Here is a 15,973-nt window from a genome sequence, read left to right on the forward strand (position 1 = left end):
AAATGTAACACCACTGTCCCATTCATTACATGTTCTCGAATGAAATGATACCTGATATCAATGTGCTTGTTTCTTGAATGTTGAACCGGATTGTTGGAATTAGCTAACATTATTAACAGTTATAAAGTTCTCAGTAGAATGGCATCTATTGTCTCTGCTCTTACTATTCAAAAAGTTATTAAGCTTGTTGAACTTAGTTCTTTCTGAGTCGACACCTAAACCAGCTTTAGCCAACCTAACATTACCTTTCACTTTGATTGGTTTCAGGTTTGTCAGAATCTCATCTCTCTTCTCATTACTCTCTTTCATTTTAAGGTCTTCCTGTTTGAGTTCATATTTTATGACAACAGGAGTTTCTAACAGAGGTTCAGCTTCTGAGGATTTAAACAATGGTTGAGGGGAATCTTTCAAAACAAAAGGAATCCTTCTTTCCTCAGCACTCTTCTTAAAGGGAGTAATGTTACTAGCCTGACCCATAGATTTGTTATAGTCAAAACCTATTCCAACAGTTCTCTTGATCTCTTATTTATCATTAAGCTCTTTGACTATAGTGGAGGCATCCTTAAAGGCTTTACATTTCACTTTCTCTTCATCTAGCGGAAGTCTTAAAGCAATCTCACATTTCTGTAGAACTCTGACTTTAGCAACTTGTAATCCTAAATCTATAGTCAGTTGTTCAATTTTAGGTTTTAATACATTCATCTCATTCATCTTGTAAGCATGAATATCTAAGACTAAAGTATCAATTTTAAGATTGGAAGATTTCAACTTTTTAATAGCATCATCTCTTTCAAGTCCTAATTGCATAAAAAGTTTAGGGCATGTAGGATTTACCTGAAAGCTTCCAGCAGGAGGAGGTGAAGATGATCCAGCATTAGCCATGAAAGCAACATTCCCTAGCTGCTCCTCTTCATCACTATCTGTATCATCCCAGCTTTTCCCTTCTGCCAAATATGATTTGCTCTTGAAGCTTTGACCTCCAGAAGTACCCTGATGCTTTCTCACTAAGGCATCATCCTTCTGCTTCAGCTCATCGTACGAATCCTTTCTCTTTCCATGAACCTTGGGCTGTTTGCACTCAGTTGCAAAGTGTCCCGGTTCACCACAGTTGAAACATTTAAACTTGCTTCGATCCACCCTCCCAGTCTTGTATCCTCCTTTGCTTGTAGAAGATGAATAACCTCCCTTCTGAAACTTACTAACAGTAGGTTTGTATTTGTAGGAAGGGTTCTTCCAGAATCTCATGTTTCCATACTTCTTGGCAAACAGTGACAGAAATTGATCTTCTAACAGTTCTAGCTCTTCCATTGTATAGAACTCATCATCACCACTGGAAGAAGCAGTCTGACCCATCTCAGGTACAACAAATTCCTGAATGGTTTTAGAAGGAACAACAACATCCTTTGTTAGGCCGATTAAACTATGAATATAGTAAACACAATCAATACTAGAACACTCAAATAAGAGAATAAACCAAGTAAACTCTTATTCACAAAGCACAGTAGGTTACAAATACTCTCTTAGTGATTTATAACTTATCACTAAGAGCTGCTGGGTTACAAGAACAATGTACTCGTTTTTCTCTAACTCCTCTAGAGTAAACCCTAAGCTGTGTTTATATACACAGTTACACGATATCTACTGATTGATTTAAGATTATCTGCTTCCTAAAATAATCTAATCAATAGCTATCCTTCTGCTGTCCTGATCTGCACAATCTTCCTTGATCTTTATCTTCCTTATTTATCCAGATCTGCTCCTGAAAATCAGCCGCCTGCAAACTCTGATCTTCGCTAAACTCTGATCCAGCTGGCAGTCGTTAAACTCTGATTTCCAGTTAAACTCTGATATTTGCTTCTGCACACTAAAATAGTTAGACACCTGTGACATCATCAAATATGTAACAATCTCCCTCAACTTGTACATTAGACAGAATGAACAAGTTATATATATATGCTGATGATGTCAAAAATTATCAAGGACAAATGCATGAAATAATTAATTCACAGGGCTAATTACAACTTATAGCACCAGCAGAACTATCTATCAAATCAACCTATATCCAAAACTTTCTCTGACAAACAGATATATCAGAACTTCTTCTTTTTGCTTCAAAGTCTGTATCATCTGGGCTTTGACATTTCTGAGCTCTTCTGTATCTTCCCCGGTCTGATAGATAGCTGCTCTCAAGGCATTCACCTTGCTTCTTGCCATAGCATCTCATAGCTGAATGACCCTTGGTCTGTCTGCATCATTATTATAACCCAAGATTCTGGTGTTTGCAATGGTCTCCATAACTAAACTGTTCTTCTCCATACAGATTTCAGAACTATCATCTTGAGCTATTTTTGGAATGTATTCTTCATCAGACTTCATCCCATAGAATCTTCTTTTCTCCTGGATTGTCCTCTTCATCAGATCAGACCATCTTTGAGTAACTTCATTCTTGATCTCAAGCATATAATGAAAATGTTCAAGCTCCCTCAAAGATTTCAGCAATAGGTCAGCTTCTGAGATCCTGTAAACTCTGCCAGACTCAAGAAATATGGCTATTTTCTCCTTGTCTCCAGTTCCATCATGAGTATCCATGAGAATCTGCACTGACTCTACTTTGTCCAGGTCTTTTTGAGTGACAGCTTCTCCCACCTTTTCAGTAAGAGGATATGGATCTCTGAAAGTGGTTGCTGAGCTTGTATTCAACTTCTCTTTCCAGTGCCCTAGACCAGTAGTATCATATGCTTCCTTTCCTCTGGTTCCATGAGTTCTGATCCTGGTAAGCATTGAGCTTTTCTTGTACAGACTTGTACCAAGGCTTCCAAAGAGACTCGTCTTCTGCTTCTGATCTTGAGTTTTCCCAGAGTTTGTCTTCAGCCATGAGACCTTAGTTTCTTCAGCCTTAGATTTTTCTTCTGCAGCTGGAACTTTAACTTGAGCACTGTCAGAGGTTAAAGTTATCTCAGAGATTGACTTGTCTTCTGATTCTGCATTCTTTCTTCTTCTTGTCAACCCAGCTTCTTCTTCTTCTACTTGATCAGATACATCAGAGATTATGTTTGTATCCTTGTTTAGCTTTACCACCCTCTAAGATGGAATCTCAGATGCAATCTTGACAATAGATTTCTTTTTCAAGGCTGGAACACCATCAACAGGTTTCTTTCCTTTATCCTTGGAATAAGTCTCAGACTTTGCTTGAGACCTGGTTCTTGGTCTGTTGATATCAGCATAGTTCATCTCACTGATCACTATCCCTTTTTGTTTTGGTCTTGTCTGTTTCTGTGAGGGATCAGTGATTTGCTTCTGCTTATCAGACTTTGTCTTGCTGATCTTCATCTTCTCAGCAGCTAGTCTTTCTTCCTCAAGTCTGATAGCTTCAATATCCACTCCTGGATTTTCCCTTTCAAATATATTTCTTGCTACAGCTTCATCAATAGTTTGCAGAGAAGGAGATTTGTAGAACAAGATAGTTTCTTTACCTCTGAACTTTAGAGTTTGACAAAACTTCTGAGATTCAGGATCTCCAGCTTCAATCAATTTATTTGATTCAGGGATCAGACTTTCTTTCTTCTGTTCAACTTCAGAATTCACAACAGCAAGTTCTTTTGAGATTGTCTGAGAAACTCTAACTGCTTCATTTATGCTCTGAACTTGAGACATAGCAATCATTTCCAGAGAACTGTGCTTCTGTTGAGATTCTCTGAATCTATCAGAGTTTCCACCCTTATCACTCCTTTCCTTATCTTTGATTTGCATCAGCTTTAACTGCTTGCCAGTGTTTCCATCAGCAATCTCCTTATTTCCCTCTTCATCACCATCTGGCTTTTTCTTTGTCATTTGCTAGTCAGATTTGCATTTTTCTTTAGGTATTTTCTCCCCCTTTTTGACATCAGCAGAGGTAAGAACTTGAACCAGCTGAGCTACAAAGGAGCTCAAATCAGCCAGAGTATGCTGCATTCATCTTTGAGTAGCCTCAATAGAGGCAAGTCTGTCTTCCACAGATGGAGGTTGAGCTCTGCACATCCTCTAGAAATATGATAGTTGACAAACTTTTCTCTGTACAGAAATGGGATGTTGGATTGGAGATGCATGAACTGGAGTAGGAGTAGATTCTCTGACTGGTGACAGTTCATGTACTGGAGAATCAATTCTGACTGGAGTTGTTTCTCTGACTGGATCAAAAATTGTGACTGGAGAAGTAGCAGCTTGAATTGGAACAGAGGTGACCTCTGTTGCATCATCATCATCATCCTCATTGACAAATATACTCAGAGTATGAGATGCCAGAGCTTCTGTTGCTGCATCAGAGTTTGCAGCAGTAGATGTCTCCTGAACAAGAGCTGCAACTTGGTCTTCAACTTGAATCAGAGATTCCTGATTCATCTTCAACACAGTCTCTGGTTGAATTTCTTCTGTTTGATCATGATATTCAGGAATTGTTTCTGATATTTGAATATCAGCTGCAGTAGTATCAAGTGGCATTGCAGAGATAGGTTCAACCATTACTGGATCTGCAGTTTGTGGTTGATCAGAGAATATGATCAAGGCCTGGTTAGGATCTTCTGACTGAGGAGGCTCAACAGTCAGATCAGTTACGATTGTGGGCTTGACTTTCTTTCTCTGTTTCTTGACTGGTGGAGGTTGTTGAGGTTCTTCATCAGAATCAAAGTCTGAGATTTTCTGAAGAAATCTTCTTTTCCTGGGTGGAGGAGATGGTTTAGTTGGAGATTTTGAAGATCTAAGTACCCTCTTTGGTGATGATGTTACAACTGACCCCTTTTGGGAAGGACCAGAAGGTAAAGGTTGGTCAGGTTTTGCAACTGGCCCTTGTTGGGAAGGACCAGAGGTTGGGTCAGCATCTGGCTGAGCAGATGAAGAAGGAGGGTGTGGTATATTCTCATCAGAGAATAAGGGTCCATACTTATCTGGCAGAGCTACCCTCAACTTATCCTGTACGATTACAGGAATAGCAAACACTGGTGCATTGGGTTTCTTGCTATCCTTTTTAATGAGGTCAGTGAAGGAACGTTTAGTTATTCTAAATGGCAACTCATTACCAGATTCAGGCATAGGTACATTAGGAAAACAATAAGAGAATATGAGCTGACAAAATCTAGCATAATACGCAATATTCATATTCTCTTGTCTCCTATCACCAATAAATCTCAATATTGAAGTAGCAAAATCAAACTTGAGATTATGAATCAGAGAATACCCAATTTGCTGACTGAAGATAGGGATGGCATCAAAGTTGCTACATTTGTTGCCGAAGGCCCTGGTGATGCAGTCATAAAAGAAGCTCCACTCCTTGCAGAGATGTGGACGCTTGAGTTCCCCCATCTTATCTGTACTAGCTGAGTACCCAAAGAAAATCATCATATCTCTCAGAGTTTGAGTGGGTACTGAGGAATCGAACTTATTGTGTTCAGGAAGATGAAGAGCCTTCCCGACAGTCGCTGGTGAGACAAAATATTCGTGACCCTCAGAATCACAGGTCAGAGATGGAGAGCCATGATCACCCCCATCATCATAACGAGCCGTCTTCCAGAATGTGAGTACTTGAGAGGGAGAAATCGACTCAGGTTGAGTCAGAGCATACATAAGCTCACTGTGAGCCAGAAAATCTTGGATGAGATGAAATTCCTTGGGGGCTTCATCATTGTCAAGGATGGCAGCATAGGTGTTAGTCACAAACTTAGCTCCATCAAACTCAAACGTTGTTGTCGACATGATTCTGAAAAAAAATTAAGAGTTTAAAGAGTGCAGGCAAGGTGTTTGATGATTTGCTTAAGAGAGAATAAAGAGTATAGAACAAGAGAGAGAGGGCAGTAAAAATCGTGTGTAAAAAGTGAAAAACTTTTTAAAACAGATATATATATGTACATACACGATTTACTGACTGAAAGTGGTAGTGGGACACGTGGCAGATGACTAACGGTAACAAAGAGAGTAGTGGAGCGGTAATTATTAGTGTTGTGTGTGAATCGTGCAATTGTGTAATAATTTCCGAGAAAACACAATTATTTACCGTGTTTTTCTGCACTCAGGAATTCAAATAGATTTTGTACCGTTTGACAATTAAAACTGATATTTACTCGACCAAATATTATTTAATTAAACTTCGAAGTCTATCAGAGACTGACTTGACCAGAGTTAAATAAATATCAGATTATGTGACAAACCAAGTGTTGACATAAAATATTGTACTGATGAGTGATAGCAATTAAGAGTCTTATCAACAATTTTTCCTCAGAGTTTGCAAACAACTATTTGAATTTAGTCAAACATCACTCGTTGTCACAAAATTTGTTAATCACAAATATGGAGTGCAAAGTGTAAGTGTATTGACATGATTCCAATATTGTCACAGAGATTGATAAAATTCTAAAGAACATTAGAATGAATCAGATTATCAGAAAATACTTTAAACACTTCATAAGCCGAGTTGACTACAATAATCAGAGTTTAGATTTTCTTCTCTTTACTAAGTCACTAATCTTTTGAATGGAAACATCTCAGGGTAAGTGAGTCATAACCTTCATTAGATTATTACTTCTCAGTGTATTTCTCCAGTAATCAGAGAATGCAAAAGTCCCCAAGAAAAATAAGATTTTTCTAATGCATTTTTCTTAATACCAGCAGTGCACTTGGATCATTCCTTTAAAAGATTATCTAAGATCTCAAAGGAGTACCTGATAATATATAATTTTTTTTAAGAGAAGAAATAAACTTTGTTGATCCATATTTAAGATACAATTAACTCTGAGCTCATAAAGGGAGTAAGAATATTTCTACATTGATTACATATCTAATATTTAAGAAGTAAGGCAGTCTAAGTGGCAAATTTAGATCATGTTCGGTGTCAAGAATTTCCACATATGTCATGTCACAAATATCAGACTTTAGAGATGTTCATGACTCAATTCAAGAATTTGCAACATATTCTTCACAGGAATGCCACTTATCAGTGAAAATTTCATGTAATCAGAGTTTGTCAGGTCAGAGCATAAATATCAACATTTGTCATATCAGAACATAATCATCAGATTCTGAATCAGAGAATAACAGATGCAGTTATAAATCATGCTCGTGGTAGCAATTAACAACAGATATATTATTATGTAATTTAGCAGAGTTTAGAGAGGACCAGAGATCATCCCTAATTCATTTACAAGTCTCGTAAATGTTGCTTCAGCCAAAGGCTTGGTAAAGATATCTGCCAACTGCTGATCTGTAGGGACAAAATGAAGTTCTACTTTCCCTTCCATCACGTGTTCTCTGATGAAATGGTATCTGATGCTGATGTGCTTGGTCATAGAATGCTGTACTGGATTTCCTGTCATGGCAATAGCACTTTGGTTATCACAATAAATAGGGATTTGAGTGAGAGATAACCCATAGTCCAACAGTTGATTTTTCATCCATAAAATCTGAGCACAACAGCTTCCTGCAGCAATATACTCTGCCTCTGCAGTAGATGTGGAGATAGATTTTTGTTTCTTACTGAACCAAGACACTAATCTTCCTCTAAGAAATTGACAACTCCCACTTGTGCTTTTCCTGTCTATTTTGCATCCTGCAAAATCTGCATCAGAGTAACCAATCAGTGTAAAGTCTGATTCTCTGGGATACCAGAGTCCCATCTCAACTGTTCCCTTGAGATATTTGAAAATCCTTTTGACTGCTACTAGATGTGGTTCTCCTGGATCTGCTTGAAATCTTGCACAGAGACAGGTAGCAAACATGATATCAGGTCTACTGGCAGTCAGATATAGAAGTGAGCCTATCATACCTCTGTAGTTAGTAATTTCTACTGATGCTCCAGTATCTTCATCTAACTTAGTGGCTGTTGCCATGGGAGTGGTAGCAGCTGAGCTATCCTGCATACCAAATTTCTTTAGCAGGTTTTCAGTATACTTAGACTGATTGATAAACATGCCATCATCAGTCTGCTTGACTTGTAGTCCCAGAAAATAGTTCATCTCTCCCATCATGCTCATCTGATATCTAGACTGCATAAGCTTTGAAAATCTTTCACAGAGTTTAGGATTAGTAGATCCAAAAATGATATCATCCACATAAACTTGAACTAAAAGCAGGTCATTACCATGGTTGAGATAAAACAGAGTTTTGTCAATTGTACCTCTGTTGAAACCACTGTCCAAAAGAAATTGAGCCAGAGTTTCATACCATGCTCTTGGTGCTTGCTTTAGTCCATAGAGTGCCTTGTCAAGTCTGTATACATGATCTGGAAATTTAGAGTCTACAAAACCTGGAGGTTGTTCAACATATACTTCTTCCTCCAGCTCCCCATTGAGAAATGCACTCTTCACATCCATCTGAAAAACTTTGAATTTCTTATGTGCAGCATAGTCTAAGAAGATTCTGATGGCCTCTAATCTAGCAACCGGAGCAAAGGTCTCATCATAGTCAATTCCTTCCTGTTGAGAATATCCCTTAGCTACCAGTCTGGCTTTATTTCTGGTGATTATGCCATCACTGTCTGTCTTGTTTCTGAACACCCATTTGGTACCAACTATTGATCTGTTCTTTGGTCTTGGTACTAATGTCCAGACTTTGTTTCTTTCAAATTCATTTAGCTCTTCTTGCATTGCTGTCACCCAGTCAGCATCCTGAAGAGCCTCTTCCACTTTCTTAGGTTCTGTCTGATATAGAAATGAATGAAATAGGCATTCATTTGCTGCTGCAGTTCTGGTTTGTACTCCAGCATCTGGATCTCCAATAATTAGGTCTGGTGTGTGGGACTTTGTCCACTTTCTTTCATGTGGCAGCTGACTTCTGGAATTTGATCCTCCCCCATGATCCATGCTATCTCCAGTGTCAGTCTGATTCTCTGATGCTTCTCCCCCATGATTCATGCTGTGTTCATGAGCATTCTGAGTTTCTGATGCTCCCCCTGAAGATGTAGCCTCATAATTTTCTGATGTAGAATTATCAGAGTTTGATGAATCAGTATCAGAGTTTGTGTTTTCTGCTGACTCTTCATTATTTTCATCCAGATGTTCATTGTTTAAGTGCTCCCTCTCAACATGTGCTTGAGGTTGTTGAGTTGGAGTGACATACTCTGATATTATCTCAGAATCAGAGTTTATTGAGTCAGAGAATGCATCTTCATCTTCAAATCTCAGTTGCTCATGTTCATCAAAATCTTCCATCCCAGTTATTTTCTTATCATCAAAGGAGACATGGATGGATTTCATGACTACTCTTGTTCTCATATTGTAAACTCTGAAAGCTTCTGTTGACAAAGGATAGCCAACAAAGATGCCTTCATCAGCTTTTAAGTCAAATTTGGTCAACTGTTCAGGATGACTTTTGAGAACAAAGCATTTGCACCCAAATATATGGAAGTATTTCAGATTTGGTTTTCTGCTTTTGACCATCTCAAATGGTGTTTTCCCATGCTTATTTATCAGAGTTGCATTCTGTGTGAAGCAAGCAGTTTGCACAGCTTCAGCCCAGAAGTAAGTTGGCAATTTTGCTTCCTCCAGCATGGTTCTAGCAGCTTCAATCAGAGTTCTGTTCTTTCTTTGAGAACTTCTTCCCTTTATTGAAGTTCTTGTAAGCCATCTTCTTGAAACTTTTAACCATCAATACTGCCAGCTGTATCATTTCAGTATCACTGTCCTCGGAGTCTGAAGGCATATCAGAGCCTGAGTCATTATCAGAGTTTGATGACTCAGTATCAGACTTTGTGACATGTGCTTTTCCTTTGTTTTTCACAGCTTTTTCTCCTTGAACTTTTAGAGCAACTGGTTTGGGTTTCCCTCCATGTCGTTTGCTCCTGTGTTCCATCGCAAGTCCATAGGTTTTCAATTTCCCAAAGATATCATCCAGAGACATCTCTTCAAGATCATGATTATCTCTTATAGTGGTTACTTTCAAATCCCACTTTTCAGGAAGAGCAAGTAGGAATTTGAGATTTGAGTCTTCCAAATCATATTCTTTATCCACTAGAGATAAATCATTCAGCCGCTTGACAAACCTGTCATAAAGATCGGTCAATGGTTCACCAGTTTTTGAATCAAAGTGTTCATACTCTTAAGTAAGTATGGTCATTCTGTTCTTCTTGATGGCTTTGGTTCCCTGACATCTGATTTCCAAAGCATCCCATATTTCTTTTGCAGTTTTGCATCCAATCACCCTATTAGACATAGCATTGTCTAGAGCACTGTGCAACAAGTGCTTCACTTTTGCATCCTTACTGATTGATGAGATGTCCTCAGGAGTATAGTCCTTTTTTTCTTTGGGAATCATTTTCTGGGGTTCATCCTCAACTGCAACAGAGAGCTTTGTTGGCATGTGTGGACCATCATAAATCCTATCCAGGTATTCTGGATCTGTGGCCTCCAGAAACATAACCATCTTCACTTTCCAGACAGGATATTCAGATGCCCTGAGGACCGAAACCCTAATTGACTCATATCTACTGTTTGAAGTTTGTTATTTTTCAAACATGATTGTGTGATTAAGATCTCACTGTAGGTATATCAACAGAGCTGGCTCTGATACCACTTGTTAGGCCGATTACACTATGAATATAGTAAACACAATCAATACTAGAACACTCAAATAAGAGAATAAACCAAGTAAACTCTTATTCACAAAGCACAGTAGGTTACAAATACTCTCTTAGTTATTTATAACTTATCACTAAGAGCTGCTGGGTTACAAGAACAATGTACTCATTTTTCTCTAACTCATCTAGAGTAAACCCTAAGCCGTGTTTATATACACAGTTACACGATATCTACTGATTGATTTAAGATTATCTGCTTCCTAAAATAATATAATCAATAGCTATCCTTCTGCTATCCTGATCTGCACAATATTCCTTGATCTTTATCTTCCCTATTTATCCAGATCTGCTCCTGAAAATCAGCCGCCTGCAAACTCTGATCTTCGCTAAACTCTGATCCAGCTGGCAGTCGTTAAACTCTGATTTCCAGTTAAACTCTGATATTTGCTTTTGCACACTAAACAAGTTAGACACCTGTGACATCATCAAATATGTAACATCCTTCTTTTCTTCCGGTGCAGGTGATTCAACAACTAGAGCTCTCGAATGGTTCAGTGTTTTACCCCAGCCATATCTCTGCTTAGTCTGAACTTGTTCCAGTTCATAAGTTTTTAGAACCCCGTAGAGTTTTTCCAGAGATATCTTATTCAGATCTCTGCTTTCCCGGATTGCAGTGATTCTGTGTTCCAGATGTTCATGAAGTGTTAGGAGAAACTTCATGTTGACGTCTTTCTTGTCGTAGTATTTCTCATTCAGATTTAAATTATTAATCAAATTATTAAGTCTGATAAACACCTCTGAAATCCCTTCTCCGGGATTAAAACCAAACTGCTCATACTGAGCCATCAGTATCTCTTTCTTGTTTTCTATGACTTCTTCTGAGCCTTCGTTTATGATTTCTAGAGTATCCCAGATTTGCTTCGCGTTCGTACAATTAACAACAACATTGTACATGACAGGGTCTACGGATTCAACTAAGATCAGTTGAAGAGCATCATCTAGGTTCATCTGTTCACTCTCTTCATCAGTGTACTCATAAAGTTCTTTCGGAACAGTTTTATAAGGCATTAACACACCATCCTCTTCGTGTTCTATTATTAGCTTCATCGGAGTAGAAACACCCTTGTTCAGAATCCCGATGTATTTTCTGTTCGCAGTGCGGAGGAATAGTAACATGTGCCTCTTCCATAGGCCAAAGTGTTCTTTGCTGAACGGTGGGATTTTAATGCTACTAATCTTTTGTGTACTCATTTTTAAGGATTTAAAGTGAATAGTTTTTGGATGAGATTTGGATTACTGAAAGAAAAATATTTTAAATCAGAATTAATTTTTGGAATAAAATTAATTCGAATAAAAAATATTTGAAACGTTACAGAGTGTGTATGGGATATAATACGGTGTATTCGTATTAACCGCTCTGATACCAATTGTTAGGTCCAGATACGATTGTAGAAGGGGGGGTTGAATACAATCGATACCAAATAATCATGGAAGTGAATCTGATTGGAATATGACTTGTTAATCAGATTATAATTAATTAATATAACAATTTTTTAAGTCGTTATATAATTAATATGGTTCAGTTTTAATGTCCACTAATGTTCATAGAATAAATTTGACAGGGTATATTCTAGATTAGTGATTAAAACAACCGGGTTATCAAAGCACAGAAAACTGTGGATATAACGATCAAGCAATTTACGAACAACTTGAAAGCTTTACAAATGCTTTGATTTACAAAGTGATGAACCACTTAGAAATGAAGAAACTAAGCCATATTTATAGGCAAAGCTTTGAACTTGTAAGACAATGCAAAGGAAAGACAATTACAAGCTAGCAAAGACAAATACAAGAGGGGCAAGACAAAACAAGGCAAGGTAGGACAATTTAGATTGCCTACAAAGCCTTATAACTCGCCAGAAAGACAATTAAGTGAAGGGCAAGACAATTTGAGGGAAGGTTGGACAATCTATCCATGGGCAAGACAACTTGAGACAAGGTAGGATAATTCTAGATTGTCTACCAAGTTCAAACACAAGGCAGCAAGACAAAAGAGAAGGGACGGTAGGACAATTCGTTTGTCTTGTGAGAGGGAAGGTAGGACAATTCGTTTGTCTTGCTGAGCGGGAAGGTAGGACAATTCAGATTGTCTTGTGAGAGGGAAGGTAGGACAATTCGTTTGTCTTGTGAGAGGGAAGGTAGGACAATTCGGATTGTCTTGGGAGAGGGAAGGTAGGACAATTCGGATTGTCTTGTGAGAGGGAAGGTAGGACAATTCGGATTGTCTTGCTGAGCTAGTTTGGATGATTTAAATGTAATTTTGTAGATTATATTAAATAGAAAATAATCCACTTAATTAAATTAATCATATAAATTCATAAATTAAATTAATTCGAGAGTGAATTAATTTAATAAATAAATTACACAATTAATATAATTATTTGAGAAGTGAAATAATAGTCTATTAAATATTTAATCACCCAATCTTCAGTAGAATTGTTTCTAGTCTTCTTTAAACTTTGATAACTTTGTCTTGATTTGTCGATCGACCGAACTACCACTTCTGCTTGACTTCGAATATTTAATTTGAGTAACTGATACACAGATGTACTGTCTGGTTCATCTGTATCTAGTTAAATTAAATATTTTTCGTCAAATAAACAATAGAGATTTGGCTTGTTCGTCGAGTCTTCCTCTTGTAAGTTCTTCTTCATTAATTGGAATCTTCTGAATAAATAAAGTATAGAAACTTTATACCTTCTAACTCCTGGACGTGCCACAAAAGATTATTTGTGCACTGAGGCTTGAACATATTAATGAACTTCTTTTAGTGGTGTGCAGCAGCATCCTGCAATTCTTCTGACATATAATTCCCATAAATCATTTGACGTTCTTCGTACGGATTCCGATAACTTGCTATTTACTGAGCTTTCTTATCTGAGTTAAGTTGTACCTCTTAAATACAAATAGACTGAACATATGCCTTTCAATAATATTCGAATTGGGATCCGATAGATATTATCAAGATATGGATAATATCCGGGTCTGAATTAGATTTTTAATTAGATTCATATTTGTCAAAAATTAATAAAAAAATAGTAAATATTAAAAATTAGTTTTTTAAATTGAGTTGAGAATTAAAGTCATTAAAGATGATTTATATTTATTCAAAAATTAATTTCACTTTATCTTCCAATATAAATTTGTTGTTTTTAAAATACTAAACTCAAATCAGATTATGATATATGTCTATAATATTTTATAATTATAAAATATTATACAAATAAATTATTTTATAAATACATATTTAAATACACACACTATAAAATTATAGAATATATATATATATATATATATAATTTAAATATCATGTATATTTAATTTCAAATTCAGATATTATCATATACGAATATGCCTATATGTGTATTCGTATCCGACATTGTCGGATTCGAATACGGATAATATCCGTTTTGTTTTGGTTACGGATAATACTTGCTTTATCTGGGATACAAATGCGGTTTTCCAGATTTTTTTTGACAACGCTAGTGGGGATTAGGGGTAGTGTTTGGTAAAGAGGGAATATGGTTAGATGAGAGGGATGAATGAAAAACAAAATTAAAAATATGTTATAAAAATATATATGTGTGGATGTCCTTGACCTTTCAAATTTCAAGGATAGACTTTTGGCTTTGCTTTTCATCCTCCAAACTTTTGGTCTTTCACATCCTTGTAACTCTAGATTTTTGACCTTTCAAATAGCTTGTAACTTCTTTACCATGTATCTATAAATACCCATCAAACTTGTACTTGTAGACTTACTTCAATGAATACAATTATCTTATTCACTTTCCAATATCTTCTTTATATTTATATTATATTCATAACACGTTATCAGCACGACTCGCTTTTCATTTTGTTGTATTTTGTACGACTCGCTCTTCTACTTTGTTTGTAAGGCTCGCTCTTCTGCTGTGTTCGCACATTCTTGCACTTCATATTCAAGAGGATCATGGTTTGAAAAATTTGGATGGGCTAATCGACGAGGACTTGTGTTGGTGCAAAGAATGAATTATACTTTATGATGTTAAAGGTTCTTATCATTACTTTGCATTATGATTTTTCATGAAGTAAAGAATCTTGAACATAAAAGAATTTAAGATTTTAAGGTACGCATCTCTCCATCATCCTTTTTTTTTAATTTTATAGTGATATACATAATGTGTATCTTTGAGTTATGATAGTTTTGCATTTCTTCTAAAATTATACCAAATTTATGTTACACCAGAATTGAGAGATTTTAGATACTTCTAAAAAATCACTTGATATTCTACAATTGTAGTTGGTTAGTATGTTTGATATTAGACATGTTAATTCTCCGAAATCCAAGCAGAAGGGTTCAACGAAGATCTTGTTATTCCAGTTTGTCCATCAAGTAAGTACACTTCTTATAGTTTACTTTGCTTCGCTTGCAATAAGATAATCTTTATGTGCATATTATGTCTCTGATTCTTGTAAATTTCGTATTCGATTCATTATCCATCGGAATTTATTGAGCTAATACTCGTTGTAAAAGTCTTTTGATCATCTACAATTTTTTTCTTCGCGTATTTCTAAAATATTCTTATAAGTATGTCAAAATCTGCATTTTGTGTAATCTGATTATATGATTCAAGTTGATATGCTGTCACTTCTAAAATTCATAATAAATTGAATATTTGTCCAAATATTATGAACAATACCATTCTGGAAATCTCTTTTCGATATCTACATTTTGTCTTCACATTCCATTACCATATTCTGAGATTTCGATGTCTTAAATATGAAAATACTATCATAATCAGGAGCTGATTCTACATCAGCAGTCCACAAAAATTTGTTTTCTGAATTCGTTACTTTTTCGTTTTAACCGAGCCTTACCATTCTGGAAAGGTCTCAGAATATCCTACATTTTTCGTGTTTTATACTTTTCCGGATAAAATCATCTTCATAGAGTAAATTGGTATTCTTTGAAACTGGTCAGATTTTGATTGTATACTTGTAATCAATTTGATTCAAAATGAATCCAAAAATTATTAGGCTTAAGTGACTCTTCAATCGAAGAGTCCTATCTAGTGATCTATAAAGAGTAGGTTGTCCCAATTTTTAAAAGTCATGAGTCATATATGCATCTCTCTATCCAAAAGTTGATTTCCTCAAGTCATTATCTACTTCAAATTGAGATTTGAATTGATACTAAGCTTAATTATCATTATAAGCAGATTGTACATACTAATTAGTGGCATAGCTAATATATTTATGAGGAATGCATATTCACTATTATTCTCATCTATGTAAATCATGTGTAACTTGATATCTAGTCGTTGTCTATATATCCTCGGTTAATATATACTAAAAAGGTCCTTTCATGTCTATATTGAATCATTATATATATGTGATCAC

At 36.2% G+C, this 15,973-nt stretch overlaps 1 protein-coding gene across 1 annotated transcript; it reads right to left on the reverse strand.

Annotated features, from left to right (window-relative positions):
* Window positions 1-4,020: 4,020 nt before the first annotated feature.
* LOC135149439 (pollen-specific leucine-rich repeat extensin-like protein 1) lies at window positions 4,021-5,724 on the reverse strand. Its single transcript, XM_064085164.1, has one exon. The coding sequence runs from the start codon at window positions 5,722-5,724 to the stop codon at window positions 4,021-4,023; it is 1,704 nt and encodes a 567-aa protein (XP_063941234.1).
* Between the last annotated feature and the right edge of the window lie 10,249 nt (window positions 5,725-15,973).

The sequence above is a fragment of the Daucus carota genome, chromosome 9 (genome assembly GCF_001625215.2).
Source record: "Daucus carota subsp. sativus chromosome 9, DH1 v3.0, whole genome shotgun sequence".
In the NCBI taxonomy this organism is placed as follows: domain Eukaryota; kingdom Viridiplantae; phylum Streptophyta; class Magnoliopsida; order Apiales; family Apiaceae; genus Daucus; species Daucus carota.

Bases quoted from the DNA above. Each gene is read 5' to 3' on its own strand.
- LOC135149439 (XM_064085164.1), bottom strand. From the start codon at position 5,724: ATGTCGACAACAACGTTTGAGTTTGATGGAGCTAAGTTTGTGACTAAC.